At 44.9% G+C, this 20,706-nt stretch overlaps 1 protein-coding gene across 3 annotated transcripts in view; it reads right to left on the bottom strand.

The window, feature by feature from the left end:
- Positions 1-2,889: 2,889 nt before the first annotated feature.
- abr (ABR activator of RhoGEF and GTPase) overlaps positions 2,890-20,706 on the bottom strand; it is a gene marked incomplete at its 5' end in the record, with an annotated part of 105,430 nt that continues 87,613 nt past the window's right edge. For all 3 annotated transcript variants that reach the window (XM_079214458.1, XM_079214459.1, XM_079214460.1), the window contains 7 exons: positions 2,890-4,469; positions 5,615-5,768; positions 6,446-6,551; positions 6,691-6,825; positions 7,444-7,583; positions 7,772-7,881; positions 8,267-8,326. In XM_079214458.1, coding sequence (XP_079070584.1) covers positions 4,380-4,469; positions 5,615-5,768; positions 6,446-6,551; positions 6,691-6,825; positions 7,444-7,583; positions 7,772-7,881; positions 8,267-8,326 — 795 coding nt within the window. In that variant the 3' untranslated portion in view covers positions 2,890-4,379. The remainder of the gene's footprint in view (positions 4,470-5,614; positions 5,769-6,445; positions 6,552-6,690; positions 6,826-7,443; positions 7,584-7,771; positions 7,882-8,266; positions 8,327-20,706) is intronic.

The following is a 20,706-nucleotide window of genomic DNA, read 5'->3' as shown; positions in this document are numbered from 1 at the left end:
TCTCTTGTGAAAACATAGCTTTACTCAGGAGGTCGAACTGTTTTGGTGCTTGAAATTAGTTTACCAAAGGTCTTAGGTTCACAAAAGCAGTGAAATATATGAATACAAAAATGGTAGAAACATGTAAATAAATGTCTAAAATCAAATGTATTATTATATGGTGAGGTGATGAGCTGTGGCTGGCGTTGTGGCCTGCAGTGATGATTTGGCAGAGACGGACTGGAGGCTGCTAAAGCGATGCTGCATGTTGTCCTCTGGACCCTGGCAGCTGCAAATCCTCTCTGTAAAATACATTACTAATAGTTAGTATAAGTTCACTGAAAAAAAGTAACAGGATAGTGACAATATTTGATTACGCCCCGTTCAGTCTCATAACCACCATGTACCCATTTAGCTACTGCACAGCTACTTTCGGTTAGCGCGCAGCTAACCTAACAACATGGTCATTTCAGTCTCACAAACACATAACAGAGATCCCACACTACTAAGCGTACTACGTTCGCTGAACGAAAGTTAACGGGGATCGTGACAATATTTGAACACCCACCGTTCAGTTTTTTAATCCACCCTGTAGCCATATATAACCGCGTTAGCGATCGTTAGCTCGCTCGGTAGCTCCGTGTGAGCAGCAGCTAACGTAAACACTACGGCAGTCACGATTAACAGAGATATAACACTACTACGCGTACTAAGTTCACTGAAATAAAGTTAACGGGAATCGTGACAATATTTGAGCACCCACCGTCTTATAGTCAGCCTGTAGACATATATAACCCTGTTAGCGATCGTTAGCTCGCTACCCACTAGCTTCGTGTTAGCACCAGCTCTATCTGGCTACAGGTCCCATTACTAACGTAAATATGCTATTGCAAAGTTCAGCAAATACACTTACCCATCTTCCAATGGATCCCTTTGCTTGGCGTTGTCCTGTACATCTCATGAATCGACTCCTTCAGGCTCTATTTATGGTTGAAGCTGCACGTTCTCCAGTATAGCTTTGCTCGGCCTGCCTGCTCTTTTTCTCTCTCTCTCCCGGTGTGTAGAACGCTCTATCTTGCTGTGTGAATCTCATATGATCTCGTGGATAAAAGGCAGAGGAAGCTAAAGTTTAACTAAATCTTGGAGATGTGGAACCATATTTCTGTGCAAAATTATCGTGACTGAGTGAATATTTTCTAAACGGCAGTATCGTACAGCGCGTGCGCGCGCTCGAAGATCTCGAAGGGTTAACAGGAGCAGCAAAAGCAGCAGGGTTAGTTCTCACCCCTTTTATTTGAGCCCTTTGCACGAGACAATCTGCCTTCCAATGTCCTCCCTCACGACAATAGTTACAGATATTCGTATTGTCAAAGTTGACACCTGTCAAAATATTTGATTGCAGTGTGTTTACTGTAGTTATTTTTCAGATACCAGACTCCTCTCTCTTGTCCTCTTTATACAACCACAGTTCGACCACGAACATTCCAGCAAAGGAAACTGTCATTTGATGATGCAGGAATGTGGAGGAATGAGAGTTCACTATACAATGACTTTTTTCAGACATAATAAATACTTTTTTAATGACATTCAATATCACAATTATTTATGACATTACATTATGACACTTTATTACATTTTTGTCACTTTATAGCATACTATACAATGACATGTTTAATGAATATTTATGCCATTTGAATCCAATACCCTACTGTGACATTTGTATGACCAAGATAGATATAACCAACCCTGGTTGAACACCTTTCAAACAGACTTTTTACACCCTTTTCATGGAAGATATTTAAAATCCTTCTACAATGCAAAGCACAGATATGTACATTGAGTCATACATTGATAATCTGATCATAGAATCACAGTGTGCTTTGTGGAATGATGACAAGGAGTCAAAAAATACTTGCATGTAGTTACGTCCTTTAAGTCACAAACTGACCTTTGAGACCTTCGCTGTCTACCAGTCCAATCATTTAGTAACAAATGTAGCAAACAATAAAATAAAATACAAATAAAAAATAAAAACATGCATGTCAGGTGGTTTTGACACATACTATGCAATTCCCCTTGTTCCATTCCCCACCATCTTCCATCCATATAAAAAGGCTAAAATGCCAGATAAATATCTTTAAAACACACACAAAGAAAGATGGTTGGTTACACATTGGGCCTTTAGGCGGGAGAAAAAGTCCTTTTGGAAAACAGCATTTGTGACCATCTTAGTATCCCTCCTAGCAAATATCACACACATCTAAGAAATGAAGAATGTCCTTGGTAAATGCTCTCTGTTGCCACCTTATCCGAACGATCCCTAAATGTATCATTTGTCAGTAGTATGAGATACAAATCTGCATATAGATTTCAGGAGGTTTGGCCTGCCTTAAATATTGGAACACATCCTGGATATTTACTGCACTGATGCGCAACATTTACAGGTTCAACTTCCAAGAGTTCACTTTCAGTGATGTGTTAAATGGACCACCAGGGGGTGCAACATACAAAGATCTGACACTAAATAACCCAATGTGGTTTCATCTTTCTGTTTGAGATGATTTAGTGAATGATTTAGGTGGATCGCATGGAGAAAAATATAAAACAAGGGGTGTCGCCTCAGACTGAAAATGATACTATTTAGATGCACATTATAATGCAGTGGAGAATTACCGTCTGATGTATACATCTTAATCGTCATACATATGCTTCATATCTCCACAATTTAAACAATTTCATATCCTATGTTTTAGAATCAACATTGATATGGAAGTTATGTTGTCGTATTTTGTTTTATCATTATTACGTGTTATTGATTCATGGTTTCCACAGAGACGGTATTAATGAAACAGACACAGAAAGAGTGTTTTGGTAACTTTTATTTTACTAAAAAAAAAAAAAAAAGGGGGGGAAAGTTCACATTGACATTTAGTCTCAATATTACAGTATATTGGAATTCTTCTCCATGGAAGTAAAATACAACATTTTTATTTAATTTTAATCTTATATTAAAAATATCAAATAGTACTCATCTAGCAGTGCTTACAGTATTTTAAGATATGTCGCAGGCTTGATAGCAGAAAGGTTGGCTTTGTACAGAGCAGAGATGTGCGTTTGCCAGTCTGAGCGAGGGCCTTGCAGACACCACCTACCTTTGTGTTACCGGGGCCTGGTTTGATTGACAAGCTGAACATGCAATGAGGGCAACTACACAAATCAAGTCTATAGATTATAACGGTGCAGTAAGACACTTGGAACAGGCTTGCAATGAAACGACGAGAAAAAAAAAGAAAAGAAAGCTAAATGTTCCATTCCTTGCTTGTGTTTATTCCCCTTAACAACCCTCATGTCACAGAGTGCCCTTTCTCATCTACAAAGTGAGCTAAAATTAACTGCCAGACTTCCTGTTGATCTGTTTTCTTTTTTCTTTTTTTTTTCAGTACAGCTTACCAACCATGGACATTGGTGAATGAGAAAAGTCAGCCTAAAAATAACATCACTAACTGAATAAACTTCAAAAAACAGACTCCTTAGAGCATTTCTCTAGTTGCACAGAACTGTACAGGCACACATATCATATATATTTAAAATAAATAGGGCTAATTTGGCCAAGACTCGCTGCGGAGGGCGGTTCTCTCTCGTTTGTCAGTAGAGAGGTGCATCACCAGCCATTTATATCAGGATGGCTTCCCAGCCACTTCTAAACCTCACAAGTTCATAGTCCCTTAAACACTGGCTCTCTCAAGTACGACCACATCGTCGCTCACACACACACCCCCGGCCTCCTCCACCACATGCACAAAGCCAGAAAGACGGAAAAAGGAAACATAACAGCTGTTGAACAGAACTATTGAACATATAAATGCCATTTTTCTGGAATGCCTCTTATCAGCAAAAGAAGAAGAAGAAGAAGCTGGAGGCTGAGTCGACACGCCCACACGCTTTTGATCCTGTGCCGCCGCGCCGCGGCCCCGCGATCTTTCCCCCGCCTGGTCCAAGAATGCCCTGTCGTCTTGACGGTGGGAGGCGCCCGTCGGCTCTGCTCTCCTCACATTACAAACAGGACATGACGTGTGACTAGTAGACGACCGGGAAATCTCCTTCACCACCTCCCTCAAGCTCGGCTACATCTCTTTCCAGGACTGAAGTGTGTGTGTGGGGGGGGGGGGGGGGGGGGTGAGGGTGAGGTGGGGGTGCAGACAGAAGGGATATGTGTGTGTGTGTGTGTGTGTGTGTGTGTGTGTGAGAGAGAGAGAGAGAGAGGGTGGGGGCTGTACAGTCGAGATGAGCTGCCTGCTGGGAGGAGAGGTGAGGCAGGAGGACCGAGCGGCGAGGACCGGGGTTTGTACGGAGTCTCTCACTCTCTCCTCAGATGGCGCCCTGAGGGAGGTGGGTGGGGCTTAAACGTCAGTGGAAAAGTAGAGTGTGTTGCGCTTCAGTTCGGCAAAGGAGATGGGAGGATGCTGCAGGTAATACAGCAGCACCTGGACCTGGGAAGAGAGAAAACAAGTTGGGTTGATTAGAAATTCCTTTTATTTCAATCCAAATTCACCTGATTATTGAGGTATGTATGCTGGGGCGTTCAAAGTCAGTGGGCCTCTGTGATCTACGAGATATCAGTCCGACAATTCCGTAATTTATTACCTTTTATGAAGGAGTACACTTATTATTGGTTCATAGTTGTGTGTCTCTGAGATCCTCATTACTTTGTTTCCCTAAACTGTACCGCATGATGGGAAGCAGAAAGACATGAAGCTCATTGCAGAACGGTCTCTTTTGGTGTTTTTTTTAAACGCTTTTGATGTTTTTTGTGTTAAACTGCTGAGAAGTATTTCACTTTTAGTTCATATTTAAGTAAGGTTGGCTGCTTTGATGTTGGTCTTCTGCCTCATTCAGCACATAGGAAGTTTTACTTTGCTCCGTTATCCCTCGTCTGTATTCACCTTTGTTCATTGCAGTTTATGTTTAACTCCCATGAAAGATACTTCAGTCCGGTATATTGGCTTTATTAAATCATGTGAATCAGTCTCATCAGATGGACATATGTCATTTGATTTGTTTGTTTTATGCTGAAAGTATGTATCTTACTACTCCGAGAAGGTGTATTTTGTGAGTCAGTGGACTTGATTGTATCCTCTGAAACATGCCCAGGAATGTCTTTATTATTGCTAGATTGGTTCTTTTAATAACAAGAGGGGGAATCAATCACGTCCCCATTATCAGATTATATTCAGGATATATCAGTGGAAGCATCTTTCTTTGGTGTTTGACGTTCTGTATACTTCTGCAATAAACATTTAGAATTTAAAGAAGCCCCAATACAAACACTCTGCTTCACTGTAATGGACAGATGGTGGCCTCCTGCATGTGCATGACGCCCCATTTATGATGATTTACTCCGGATATTGTTTATTCTGTCAAGGAAAGACATTTGTGCACAGGAAACCGATCCCTCAGTAGAGATGAAGGGACGGCCTGCAGCCTAAATACAGCTGGGAGAGTCGAGCGCAGTGGCATGGGTCACTGAGCTACGTGGGAGTAAAAATCATCCAGAAAAAAACATGTGCGGCGAGCGAGGACATCTGCACGTTGCACACTGCACCGAAATTCAAGCGCGTCTGTGTGAAGAAGGTACCTGCGCCATCACGTCATGTGACCAGATGTCAGAGGCCGAGGTGATGTGCAGTCCCTTCGCGCTCTCTGACTCTGAGGGCCTGAGCAGGGTGGGGCCAAACACGGTGGCCAGGTTGTGGAGGGACATCTTGTTGACGGGCTCCTTCTCAGCCACCCTGCAGGAACACAAACACAGAGACAGACCCGTCAGTCAGCGAGGGCGGGGTTAACACACGGAAGCTTCTGGGTGGGAACGTGAAGATGCAAAAGACAATCGTCCAAAAGGGCCATTGACAACCTGAAGGGAATTAATATAAAACATATCCACTGTTCAAGATATACTATATGTTAAGACATAAAAACACTAGAAAACATATAATCAGGTCTTTTTTTGGAATATGCTCTGTAGGACTTTAAGGAATATGTCACTTTAAGCAAATGAGTTTCATATTTCAGGACCCCGCTATCTGACTGAAACAGGCCTCTCTGCCTGTGAGATGTTTGAGAAAATGAGGATTACATGACAGCCTGGTTGACTAACTATGACTTGAGGCGGTCTGAAAGATTCCCCCTCTATGATTTGTATTTTACATATAAAGGTAGATATTAGCTGGAAGAATTGGAGTGGGTTGACCAGGGATAGATTCAAGAATAATAAGGAATTTAGTAAAGATTCCTGATTATAGCAATAGATTTGGATACATTTTGACAGACATGTGGACAACACTGTGATGATTAAGAGTCTGTGAGTATGTCTGGGGGTTAATGTGTGTGTGTGTGTGTGTGTGTGTGTGTGTGTGTGTGTGTGTGTGTGTGTGTGTGTGTGTGTGTGTGTGTGTGTGTGTGTGTGTACCGTTTGAGGTGCTCCAGCACAGGGAGGAAGGTCATGAGGTTGGGGTCGGGCAGGGAGCGCAGGAGGTGCATCATGCAGTTCTCCTTGGCTGCCGGGTCTGAGAGCGCTGCGAGGGAGAGGGGAAAAAATAAATACAAAAATGTCAGATCCAGTTACGGCGAGACAGCTTTTTTACTTTAGCCCTTTAACTCGTCCAGCTGGGCGCTGATGACAAACACACACTTCCGGGGGCCTAAAGGTCGCACCTATGCCCTCCATGAAGGCGGGGTAGAGGCGGTCGGTGAGCAGAGGCTCCGGCAGCTCCCTGAAGTACAGCTTTAGCGTCCCTGCGATGGCGTTGATGTCCATGTCGCTGAGCATCACCAGGATGTCTTTGGTATCTACAGGTCGGAACACAAACAAAAGGTTAGAAAAGCGAACGCGCGCCATTATTACAGGTGAACAATAACACGGCTGCCATCTGCTGGAACGATGTAATCTCACAATAACCCCACGTGCAGGCGCCACACGAATGAAAAGGTGAAACCGCACTCTTGCTCGGTCGGACTGAGCGGTCGGACCTTGATGCTGAGAAACTGTGATGCAACGGAAAGAAACTTGACAGCAGCTGCTGCTCCTCATCATCATCATCATCATCATCATCATCATCTGTCCTGGCCTCCCCCTAACAGTCAGTTCCCACAAGTCTCCTCTCTACAGAGTGCTACAGCCAATCCCCACAGAGCGTTCTTAGAGGCTTCTGACGTCCGTCACTCACAGAACAGAACAGATGCGCCTCTAATTTAATAGCTGTATCAATCTCCCCTGACTCTGTGAGACGCACGTCCTCCTGTGTTTTTGTTTTTTTAACTCTTAAGTATGGAGAGACAAACTAGTCAAGAGCTTTATGACTGACGTGGTGTTACACTATTTGAAGGGATACGCCACAGTGCTGGTTAAAAGCTAAAAGCTAGTTCTCCGGTCATGTTGGTGAGATGAGGCAGTGAGCGGAGTCTTACTGGAATCGAATGCTGCTTTGAGGGCCTGGATATCGGTGGCCACCCCTGAGATCCTGTAGATTCCCACTTCGTCGATCCCCCTCTTCTCCACTTCCTCAATGCACTGGCGGACAATGTAAGGCACCTTGGAGCGCTCGCGCCTGTGGAGGGGAACACAAGTTACACCCCCATGTTACCTCTCTGGTGACGGCGAGGGACGTCTACACATTCACCATTAGCCTTTTCGTTCTCTGCGTTCAAGTCGGAGGAATTTTGGTTCCCACCGCAGATATACAGCAGTGAATGTGTGAGAACATTTTTATGGACTCAATTGCAAAAACACACTTACTTTGTCACCACGTTGATTTTGACTCCAAACACCCCGCTCTGTTTTTTGGACGGCGTTCTCTTCAAGCTCAGGTCCCGACTTGTAAACTTCATGGAGAATTCCACTTTGATCTGAGGATGAACAAACAACACAGCTGAAGCAAACGAGAAGCCAGGAGTGAACCCCCGGGACCCTCACGAGCCACTTCCGTCTTTGTTTGTATTGCGGCTTAGAGGTTTTGACTTTGAATATATATTTAATATCCAACGTCTTCCAACTAAACATTTAGATTTGACTGTAAACATTATCGCCAAACAGATGTGTATTATTTGTACCAACTAAATTCTTCTTTAAAAAAAAAAATCTGCTTGTACACAAATGGCTGTTCTTGAGAATCCTAAATCTCACTCGGACTCCCTGCAAGGATGCAGGAAGATACCGACCAATGAGGGAAAGCTTGCATTGCTTATGAGGATACTGACATACGTGTGACAGTGTGAGCTGCTTGTGTCTTACCCCGTTCATCTCGATGACGTCCATGTGCCAGTTCTTGGACTGCACGGTCTGAGGATCCAGCTGAAAGACACAACAGAGACAGAAGGACATTAGGTGACAGGATTTGGACCAAATAAGGGCGCATGACCTCATTGACACAGGGATTTTACTTAAAAAGAGGAGAACAAAATAAATCATCAGATGACAATTGTCACCATGGACAAGTGGACCATAAAAAGTCCCCGCCTGAATATTCACCACAAAAGGAAAACCGTTTGCTTTATTCCAAGCGAGCGTGACGGGGTTTCCTCTGGCGGCCATGCAGGATTCATAGAACCGTAGTTACACCCGTAACGTTCGTCTTCAACAAAACACTTTCCGTACATAAATTATGGGGAATATTTATTCCACTTAAAAGGAAGCCAAGTTTTACACACATAAACGTGATAACCACTACCCACCACACTACCTGCCAAACAAACAAACAATAAAGATAAACACAATCCTAAAGCATGGCTGCAGAAGCCCTGACTGAGGAAGCGTCTACAACCAGACGTGACCGTGTCCAAGTCGGAACAAGAAAACGAAATGCTGCAACTGACAAAGGCGAGGCACCTTGAAACTGTGATTAACATCCACTTTGACCACCTTTTAGCTGCTCCATTCTTCCAACCAGATCAAAGTCTTTGTGGCCGGTCCCCAGATACTGCTGCTGTACAACAACACAGTCACCAAGTCTACATTGGGAAAATAAGAAGCCACTAAACATTCCCCACATATACCTTCTGCCGTCTCCTGGGGGTCCAGCAAGGGCTCCGGATCGGCTCAGACACTTGGCCTACTTCACCGCAACACATTCTCAAAGTCTGGATCCCCTGTCCCATGATGCCCTCTGAGACATGATGTTGTTGTTTCAAGTCTCCTTGAGAGTGTGTGTGTGTGTGCCCGCTGTGAGAGGCCACAATGGCTTTTTTTATAGGCTGTTTGCACTACACACAGCTATGTGATTACAGCCCTGAGTAGCGATGTGCACGACTTAGAGGAAAATAATGATTGTTGGATGAGCACGGGGGCAGCACACGTAGACATTAGGCTGCAACCATTCAAAGTTCTCAGTGAGAGGACTTCATTACCTCGTAAAAAGGCCATTTGGCATCGGTTTCACGCGCCACTATTATCGTTAAAGCCTGTTCTCCCAGCAGGGTTTGGGTTTGAGACGACGGACAGGTAATCACTGCAACCGGATCTTTACACAGCTACTGCCAAGAGGAGAACTGGGCAACGATCCAGGATTCACTGCTGACGCCTCCCGTGACCCCTAGTAGACTCACTGAAAAAACAAAACTGTTCCCTCCCACCTACTTCCTTCCTATTACTCTCTGCTGATTAAAAAAAAAAAAAAAACGGATTAAAAATGAATGTACTGCAAAAGGGTTGTAAAAACAAAGAGGCTCCTTTACAGGCAGTGGGTACACTCATTGACCCCTCTGGAAACTAAATCCTCAACTGGGCTTTTTTTTTTATTATTAAAAAAAAACTTTTCATTTCCTGGGAAACAAGTTGGTTTAAAGGGATGACTGCACACACACAGTTGGGCTACAGACTTTAGTTTATGCTAAATATTACACTCAGAATTAGGAAGGACATGTCAGGAGAAGGGTGGCATGACAAGAGACAGCTTTCTTGGAAATGAATTGTGACTTAATGTGGAATGTGTCCAGTCGGCTGGTTCAAGCAACTGCGGCAAGGATTTGAGCTTTTATCCTGAGTGACAGCAGGAAGAGGCGGCAGGTAACGGAGCAGGGACTAAATCTGACTGACGGTGGACGGCATGGACAGGGCAGGAAGTGATTCTAAGAAATTAAGGTATTTTTTTTTTTTAAGGCAAATAAGGTACGACAAGACTGCTAAGAATACATTTTAAAACCTCACTTCTTTACCTCCTGAGGCCACATGAGGCTCGGCTTGAACATTGTTTTCCTCACTTTGTAAAACTAAATGTTACAAAAATAATGAATTGACATACATTCACTGAATTGTAATTTGTTATTAATATAATAAATCGTATTTCAAAAGGATTAGAACACCATATATATATATATATATATATATATATATATATATATATATATATATATATATATATATATATATATATATATATATATATATATATATATATATATATATATATATATATGTATGGAGAGATATTTCCATTAAATAGATTGACCCCCTTGTCACTGATACCCGATCCATCTATCAGCTCCATATCTAGCGTGCGCTGGAACCATTCCTCCACTCCTATTTACTGGATACTGTGAGACTGTTAAGACCCTTTAAAGGATCTGCAGAAAGGAAACCAGCACAGCTTTAGTCCCCTTTCATCTCACTCCAAAAAGATGAAAAGTGCAATGACTTCTGTCTATAGAATGCTTGAAGGGGATTTTCAACACATAAGCGTCTAGTATATAGTATGTGTAGCCTCAGGCTAATGTGGCTCAGATTAGGATCGCACCCCACCAGTGGCAAAGCTCTCTTTGTAGGACCGTGAAAACTATCAAATGTCTGAGAGGACAGAACGGGCTGCAGCCCCGAGCAAAGGATAGCATTATTCACATCTAGCGGACGGCTGCACACGCTGATTTGTATCGATTCCGGTCGAGGAGCACACTTGCATATAGAATGCCCCCCCGCCCCCTTTGGTGTATTTGAGCATCCCAATGCAACAGGATGCATGTGACTGCTATGAGACATGGCCCACCTTCAGGCCCTATTCTGTAGAAAATTGATGATTGATTTCAGCTGCTGGCAGCCGTTGGCCAGGACGTGCATGCAGGACGTCCTGCGCTCTGCCAATACTGATCTACAGGGACAGAACAAAGCAGATAAGATAAGTCCTGCTGTTCAGCTGCCATGCGGTGAACGGGAGAACAGGGAGCGGCTTCAGCTCTCTCCATGAGGATTCATAGAGCGCTATGTGGCGATAAGGTCTTTTGGGGGGAAATTATTGTTTGAAAATTAGATTAAAAAAAACTGGAGGCTTGATTTAGAGTACCCGTAGTAAAAGAGATTACGACGAGAACAACGCTCACACACACATAAATATACTTCCTGCTTTCGTTTGAATAAAAAAGGTGCTGTTCCTGCCCAGTTTCGAACTGAGGACCTTTCGCGTGTTAGGCGAACGTGATAACCACTACACTACAGGAACTGGCTGGCACTGTCCACGCCCCGCACCCCATTGAGCAAACATAATCCTGCACGGGCGTGTGGCGTGGACTCCTGCACCCTGGTTGCGGACCGACAGCAGACAGACTCAGCGGGACGGCCAGAGGTCTGCAACCGCTTTACATTTCTACAAAGCACGCAGGAGGCTCCAGGGACGCGGTGCAGCAGCACATGCAGCAGGAGAGCAGCACCCAGGGTCTTGATTTGTCAAAAAAAAAGCGGCCATGCAAGAAACATGCACACAACCTTTTTTGAAAACGTTCGGCCCATCGTATTACTGGGGACCCATCCATCAGAATACTGCACATCAAAGTACTCTTCACTAACAAACATGTAAAAGATGCACACATGCAATGAGATGTTAATATGCTAATGAGTGTAAATCATTCATTGCTGATCTAAGAAAAAAAAAGAAATTGTGCCAAACAGTCAGTGACTGAAATTATGTCTAAATCCTTTAATAATAAAATCCCAACACACTTAATTAGCCCATTGTTGCTGCTGGAGAGTTAATGCATTTCGGCGACAATATTCAAAACACAACTTGATCTTTTGATATGCCTAATAATGAATTTGTTTAATTCTTTCAACCCCCCCCCCCCCCTTTGTGTTTCTTCGCAGTTTTCCCATTGCTGCTCTCAGGCTGATTAAATATTCATTCAACTGCAGAGAGCGTTTTATTAGTCCCCTAATTAGAACGGAGCTCAAACTGCACGGCTCTGTGGTTTTCTAGCAGGATTACAGGAAGTGTTTGTGCAGTGATTGAACATTCACCCCCCCCCCCCCATGCTAACATCACGCTGCAGTGTATCTGCTTCAGAGAATACAAGCAGCACGACTATTTTTAGACAAATCAACCACATTCGCGTAATGTTTTTCATGTGCATCGGCGAGCCTCTTTACTCGACAGCTGCTGATGTCACCGCGGCCGTGCGAGGTCTTTGACTCGGTTGCCATGTTGCCTTCGCCCTCTCACTTCCCTGTTTGAGCCAATCGGCGCGGCCTTTTGGGCCGGCAGAGGCTTGTGATTTGCGGAGTAGCCGGTGCGTCTCCGCGGGGCAGTGTGTGTGTGTGTGTGTGTGTTCCTCTCATGGGGCTTGTAAACAGCAACACACAAGCGCGTGCTACACTTACGCAACACAAGTCTGCCTGCAGCCTGCATGCAGAATCACAAGCTATCCTACACTGAGGAACAGAGAAAGAGCAAATACAAGTGTTTAATTTATTCAGTAGTGCTTTTGTTTCCTTTTCTTTCTACTTAAAACACTCTAATATAGTGTTGTGTGTTGTTCAGCTTTCCTGGATTAATACAAACTAATAATTCAAGGCCTTCAGCTATCCTATCAAATAAACCCACATGGTGAGTCCCCAGATGCAAACACTGCTTTGTTCCATTGTTCTACAGTCCAACCACCAAATATCTGATTTAATCTAGTGCAGCAGTGATAAAGCTCACATATGCCTTCAAGAGACTGACATCCAAGTCACATTTTTGTCCTCTGATGAACCCCTGATGTTAGTTTTGGACCGATCTACAGGGGTGTTTTTCCACTCGTCTGCCTCCTGGGGACACGACGTAGTCGTGAGCGAGCTCATTCCCTCACTATTCAGGTTATTCGGGATCTTTACCAATAACAGCGCGTACCATTTGTAAGCCATTAGATCATCTCTCCGAACGCATACTCGGTGGAGTATGATGTCTTGAAGCAGGTGCCGGTGCGATGATCAGAGGCGTCTCGCTTTTGGTTCTGATGTAACATTCCTCAACTTCTTGGAGAAAGTTTTGATTACAAAGTTGGAGAACTCCCACGAGCTAAAAATGAATAAAAAAAGTAACTTCTTTCTGGTTTGGGATTTTTTGCCAAAAAGAAAACTGCTGAAAACCAACATCTGTAATAAAAAAAATAAAATAAAAAAAAACACATTCCCTGCGTGAACCAGAAGCCCAACTCTCACCACCTAATTAGATGATGAATGCCTTGTTATCACCCCGCAAAGATTAAAGCCACCCTGCATGCGGCCAGAGGCGATAAGGCTGGGCTCATCCAAGAGGGGGGCATTGTGGGTCTCAACCTGAGACTGACCCGCCGCTCCCCTCCCGGAGCTCATTAACCAATCACAGATCCTGCGCACGGAGGATGGATTGGGGCCAAAAAAGGGCTTTGCCCTCCGGTGGAGACGACGGAGATTTATGTGGCCTATAAAAAAAAAGGCCATTAGGGGACTGGCTGGCATTTTAGGCACGCAGGAGGGATGAAACCCTTTAAATATCTCATCTGCACTAATCAACATACTCAAATGGAAGAGCGTAATTTCGTATGTGGGCTAAAATGCAGCGGGGGCGAGAGGAGGGATGAGCGAGGCGCAGGGCGGATGACAATGCTCCGATCGGATTCTCCTCCGTGGCTAAGCTGGCGAGTCAGCGCTAATGTTCCCCCCACTAAGCTGGCTGTAACTCAATAAAGAAAAGAAAACCAAACAGGTCATCAGACAAAAGAACATGTTGTGTACTACCAAGAAGCGGCTTTGTCATCGTTTGTTCCTTTGCTGGGACACAAACGATACATTACAGTGCTTCTAGTCTAATTAGTGTTCCCAGCCAGCCTCCCATCTCGGCGCACCGTGTCTTAATTAGGTGGCACTTTAGGCTGAAGGAGTGAGGACAACTCCCCGGTGTGCCACCCCCCACGCATCCTCTAGCATCCACATTCCTCTCAACACCTTGTTAGGCACACGACACATGCCACAGATGCACACAAACAACCCTGAAGTCTGCTTTCCTTGCCGCCTTTGATAATTATGTGAAAACACCGAATGTCGCTCTTCCTCATAATGAGTATGTGCATGTTTTTACAATTTTAGGACACATTTCAGGGTAGATTTTACACCATTTTAACAAGGAAAAAAGAAAACCAGCAAAACGGATTGTGTACAACATGCCCTGTCTGAATATAAAAACTTTTATTTTCCCTTGAGACTTCAGATTTTGACATTTTCAGCTTGTTTTAGAGACCCGCAGGCAGTAAAGTCAGGTTACTGTATCAGATGATGATCTAACGTCTTCGCCTCTCGTCCTCCACCAAACGGAGTTCACCCCCATACGGAGGCAGGGATGCGGGTGAGGGGGAGAAGAAAGGGGGAGTTGTGGGGGGAGCCGATAGGATCAAAAGGCAAGCGAGCGCAGAGAAACTGCAACACAAGTTTCCTCACACAACCTGCCATTCAAAGGCTCATTGAAAATGAGTGATGAATGGGACTTCACAGGGCAGTAAGACGTGGAGACGTGTCTACAGAGGGGAGAAGAACGGATCAATACAGGACCCGCGGGTCGATGCAGTAAAGTCTGGGCTTAGTATGTAATCCCCGTTTCATCCCGCCCAGTATAACCAGTGGTCAGCCTCCCTGTTGAATAATGGGAAGCACTGAAGAGAAGGTCAAGCCCATTCTTTGTCCTGGACTGGTTCATTATGCGCACAAATTACAGCTCAAAATGCTGGCGATGCACTCATGATAAAGATGAGGAGGACTGCTGAATAAACATGTGCAAAAAAAAATAACTAAAGAAATGAGTCAGAGTTTTAGCTGCGTGTGCAGAGCTATGCATAGAACAGGAACAGGCCATGGGCTTCTTCTCTATCTTTCATATACAAAAAGCATCTGGAGCAGCAGGGAGAAAAAAAGAAGCCCATTTCCTGCTCCCACGCATGAGTCACAATCCAGAACCTGCATTTAAACGATGCCACACCGATGTGTGTGTGTGTGTGTGTGTGTGTGTGTGTGTGTGTGTGTGTGTGTGTGTGTGTGTGTGTGTGTGTGTGTGTGTGTGTGTGTGTGTGTGTGTGTGTGTGTGTGCGCGCGCACCCATCTTGGGGTAACAGATCCCTCAACACAAGGGTCATTCAGCCCAACCTGAGTGCTTAAACCAAATGACAACAATTGCCGTTTCTGAATGAACCTCAGTCTTCATATTGCCACCCTCATTTGTTTGCATTATTTTAACCACCCACCTACTGCCTTTGAATGATAAAAGGTTCATGCATACACGATAAAATATACATAATGACATGCCAATAGTTTCTTTTCGGGAACAAAACACTGCGGAGAAACTGCAGATAACATAACATATATCAAATTTGAGTCGAACTTTACCCTTGCAATGCGTTTTGGGTAATTACAATCTGATGCAAATATGCCGGACGCGTGTTCCGCAGGTTATTTGGGATAATGTGACAGATAATTAGTGGCAGACGTGCTTGAAATGCCAAAGGTGCGTCAGATCAGCTCAGCCACAGGAGGCCGGTGCTTACAACAGACAGCAGGGGGAGCTCAACGGATACTGAAACGTCTCACGAGCGACACAATTTGGTGTTGGAAATAACATGTACTCCATCAGTGGCTTTGAACGGGGAATGAAAGAAGCGGTGGGACGGCAAAAAGGTGAAACATAAAGTGTCAGGAAAGAAACAACAGAGAGGAAATCGTAATCGTCTCATCCGTTAAAGCAGTGGTTTTATAAAGTGATGGAGATTTTCACCTCTTGGTAATTTCATGGTTCAGGTCGCTAGTGTCGGTGCTATTCATCAACATGTTAACAACAGGAAACACTTGCTTGTGGTAACCTAAGCACCCGTGGACATAAGGCTTAATAACACATTCAGTGTGCATTACAGTCAGTATCATCTCATAACAATGATAAAATACTGTTACAGAATAACATAATTTAAGGAGGTATGAAAGCAGAAATTAAAGCTTTTTAAAAAAACAAATCCATCTATGTTTACTGTGGCCGCTGTTACGACAGGTCACAGTTTAGCCACCTTTTAATTCGGCACTACATCACTGCCTCTACTGCAGTCAACAGAGTCGTGAGAGATAAGAACAATGGTCAACTCAGCACTGAAGGAAAGACACGAGGAGAGAGAGAGAGAGAGCACATGGAGAGGGACATGCTGAGCTTAAAGGAGACGCAGATGGAAGAGACAGTGATGAACAGGAGAGAACAAATGAGGAGAGAGGAAACACAGCTTGTGTGTGTGTGTGTGTGTGTATAAATGTCAGCGAGAGACCTTTTGTCTGAGCAGCTTGCTGCGGACGCGACCCCATAGCTTGGCCCCGGTGTTGGTGTGCCTCTTGTGCACGGGGGTCTGCGGCTGGCTGGACAGATTGTGCTGGTTCTGGTCCACGCAGCAGTGCTGCTCCAGACGCTCGCACACCGAGTTCAAGTTTACATCCGACACCAGGATGTCCGTCATCGCGAAAGCCTTTCAATGCCTCTTCCGCTGAAGCGCAGGTGGAGGTGAGAACGCCGCTGACGACAACAAGGAGGATGGACCAGGTGCGGGAGAAACCGCTTCGGGAAGTCACGGGCAGACAAAAACAAAATAAGAAGAAAAAGAGAAGAAAAAAGTCTCCCGCAGATGATGCTCACTTCAAAAGATATTCACTTCAAACAAGGAAAGAGTGATGAAAGAGAGGAGAACGAGATGCTGCCATGGTCTCCTTCATAAGCCTGAGAATAATTCCTCTGTGAGCTCATTCCACAGTCAGCTGCCAACATCTCCCCGCTGTGCAAATCTGACTTCCACAACGGCAAACACAGATACGGAGCGCTAGAGCGAGGCAGAGAGAGAGAGAGAGAGCGAGGCAGAGAGAGAGAGAGAGAGAGAGAAAGAGAGAGAGAGAGAGAGGGAGGCAGAGAGAGAGATCGGGGGAGTGAATGAGCTCCCGTTGTCACTGAGCGGCCCTGCTTCTCCAGATGTTAATGGACACACCCCCAAAGATGGGAGGAGGAAGCAATGAACATTCAATGAGAAGCAGAGGACAGAGAGAGAGAGAGAGAGAGAGCAAGAGAGAGAGAGACTGCTAAATACTGCACTGTGTTTTGTCCAGTGCTTTGACCCCTTGTCAACCTTTCCCAGAGCTGGTCAACACACTCAGGAAGTGAGCAAAGAGAGGAATGTGATGAGGAGAAAGAGGTAGGAGAAAGTGGAGAAACTTGAAAGTGACTAAAAATCTGTGTCCGAAAAAGTGGAAGACATCGCCACAGTAGAAACCTTGGAGGCTTTAAAAGCTTCAAGGCTGTCATTTTCCTCACAACAAAATGAATTCCCCCTCCTCCTCCCCGTCTGAGAGCCTGTTACGGACTTCTCCTCACCACGCTCCTGCAGTTCCCTGATTTACACTTGCACGCTCAGAGCGCATCCCCATCTTTATTCAACAGGACAGCCGGGGCTTAAAAAGTCCTATTCCTCTGTATAATGGATCAATAAAGGGGGGAGGGGATGTCTGTCAAACTCCATGTCCGTCCACCGTGTGCCGTCCCATCTGAATTAAGAGGTTACAGACACAGCGCCGCATTCTGAACCGTGCAGACGGTTGAGGTGGACTGATGCTGATGGCAGTGACTCATGACGGGGCTTCAGAGAAGAAGCGTGGCTCAGTGGTTAGCATTCAAATCAGAGGATCGGTGGTTCAAACCCCGCCGCCGCTAGTCCATGTCGATGCGCCCTTGAGTAAGACACTTAACCCTGAATTGCTCCACGTTGCTGTGTCTACGGCGTATAGAAAAAATAAAATAAAAAATAAGTGCTCTGAATTAAACAGATTTTCTGCAACATACTGTATATCTATCAATATCTATCTCCGACGGGGATATCAATCTATTGATGGCTAACGCCGTCAATTGATTTAATCAATGACCGAGGAAACCTTTTCCCAATACGAATACGGCATGTTATTGATTATTGATAATCTAGATGAACATTTAACGATTTGTCTGTTCTATATTCCCCATAAAACAGCAGACACCAGCAGAAAAAGTGGAAAGAGAACACATGAAGTCATCATGAAGAAGCCTCAGATAGCACCAGGCAGTGTGACCGCGTGGTGGGTGAGTGCGTCTTCTGTGGTGAAGATTAAATTAGAGAACAGATAGGAAGGGTGAGCAGGACAGCCTGTCTGTCTGACTCTGTGACTGAGGAGGAGGAGGAGGAGGAGGAGGAGGAGGAGGAGGGTCAGAGACCTCAGCCAACCTTCCCCACAGAGTATTTTAAACTCAGTGTTCGGAACTGTAAGCCGTACACTCTCCATGCGTCACAACTGGGAAGGAATGTCTGGGAAAACCATGTTGTGGAAACGGGAGAGAAAAGAAAGTAGAAAAACCCACAGGGAGACGGGAGATATTTTTGGGTAAGATGAGAGAGAAAGGGAACACAGAAATAGATGGGGTATATTTTCACTGTATATTTGAAGCGCCGTAATATGCGTTTAGGACGTTTTGTTCCGAGGGAGTTCTGCGACCACGGCATGCATCAATGGGATAAAAAAAAAAAAAAAATCATAATCATCAGGTGTCTAACATTGGGAGCTCCAGAGTCGAGAGATGTGAAAGTGTTATTGCCTCGGAGGGAAACTCCAGGAATTGAGTCCTGAACCTACGTGAAGAATCGTCCACAGGGAAGCAGCGGAGGAGGCCTTTTACTTCCTAGTGCGAGTCCTACATTTCACACAATGCAACCAACCACATCTTCCTTCCCTTTGAACATTGCTCCGAACACGTTTCCTTTTAACTGTCGAGTATGAATGAAACAAACGGCCATCAGCAGAGCCCTCTTTACGCTCCATTGTTTTCCTCGTGCGTACTCCCCTACTCCGTTGGTTCCTGTATATTTACACCCACAATCGCAAGCTGCTCGATTTACAGCGAGCTCGGCTACTCTGTAGAGCACCAGCAGCGCCTCATACCACCGGGTCAAAACAGAGCCCATCTCTTTCACAACGCATCACATCAGGACAAAAATCACAGGGTGAACACACATGCACTTCCTCAAGAGGAAGAACTGTACATTCATACGTCCCGTGCTCCGCTCTAGTCTAGCGTGAGCTCATGCACTATTTACGGCATGAAAAACAACATGGCCACATACTGTACATGCAGACGTGTGAGCCCAGAACACTGAGGGCTCACACCGACTCCACGCACATTAAGAACAGATCCAGCGGTTCTGTGCACAGTTCTTCCAAAAAAATCCCAGATTTACTGCTAAAATCATAACCGGATAGCTATGTGCCTGGATAATATTTGCCTCCATCTTGTTGGAGGCAAACTCTCCGGTTTAGCCGGCCGGATGTGTTTTGCTGTGTGTAAGAAGAGATGAACAAAGCGGCCCTTATTTTCCTAAAAGGCTCTCGCGCAGATAAAAAGTAGTGTAGAGATAAATTAACCGTACGAGAGGGTGAACTGTGTGGGGCCCCGAAGTCGGGAAACGTGAGAATGAGAACAAAAAAATTGAAAAAAAGGAAAGGAAAGATATGGAGGGGAGCTGGAGGGAGTCCAACAGGGAGATGAGATTAAGAGTTCTTGAGGAAAACTGGAGAATACATGAAAGAAAAGAGGAGAGAGAGAGAGAGAGAGAGAGAGAGAGTAATTAGAAGTGTTAATCCTTGAGATGTCGGTGGTGTTAGTGAGGCTTCAGAGATCACCTGACAATGTGGCCGTTAGCTTGTTGGATGGGCTGTGGGTCATACCAACTACCCACATCTTCTTACATTTTTTCCTCTATTTCAACAAGCAGCTTTTAATCACTACCGTGTTGTTGCTCAGAACGACAGACCTTTTAAAAAATGTCGTGGAATTTTAACTCGAGATAATAATATTTTAAAAAAGCACCATTAAAAAGGTGCGCTAGCAGATGGTTGAGCCCTGAGTGCCTACGCTCTGACATCAGGACCAGTCTTAATTATAGATGCGCTGGGTGGCACGGCCCCTCGTAAAACCGCTCCGAACGACCAGGCGAGAGGAGGGGGAGGGGAGCGTTGAATCAGGTCCTCCATGCTTTCCACTGCGGGGCCGCTCCCCGACATTTGGCACCGCGATTATGTTGATTCTGCTGCCCCGCCGATCACAGAGACCTTCAAGCTCCGACATGAATATGGATGGGGCAGCTTTGAATCCACGCCTGGCTAATGTACACGGGATGGTCCCCGGCGCTGCAGTCCGTGGTGTTTTAGTGAGCTTGTCACGGGACGAGCCCCAGCCACTGTACGGTGGACATCCTGGAAACATTGTACAGCTGCTGGAAACATGTCCCTGGAAATGTTTTGTAGTTGACCTCCACTGTTCTTTCCCTTTTGTACGACGCTAAGCATTGAGAGTGACGCTAAGCAGTCCACAAAGAGTTGAAGCAACTCAGCCGGAAATTCCAGAGTTAATATTTGACATTAATAAGATC

This window comes from Taurulus bubalis (assembly GCF_910589615.1).
Source record: "Taurulus bubalis genome assembly, chromosome: 2".
NCBI classification, from domain to species: domain Eukaryota; kingdom Metazoa; phylum Chordata; class Actinopteri; order Perciformes; family Cottidae; genus Taurulus; species Taurulus bubalis.
Note: the sequence above shows the minus strand (reverse complement) of the source record. Positions and strands in the feature narration are given on the sequence as shown.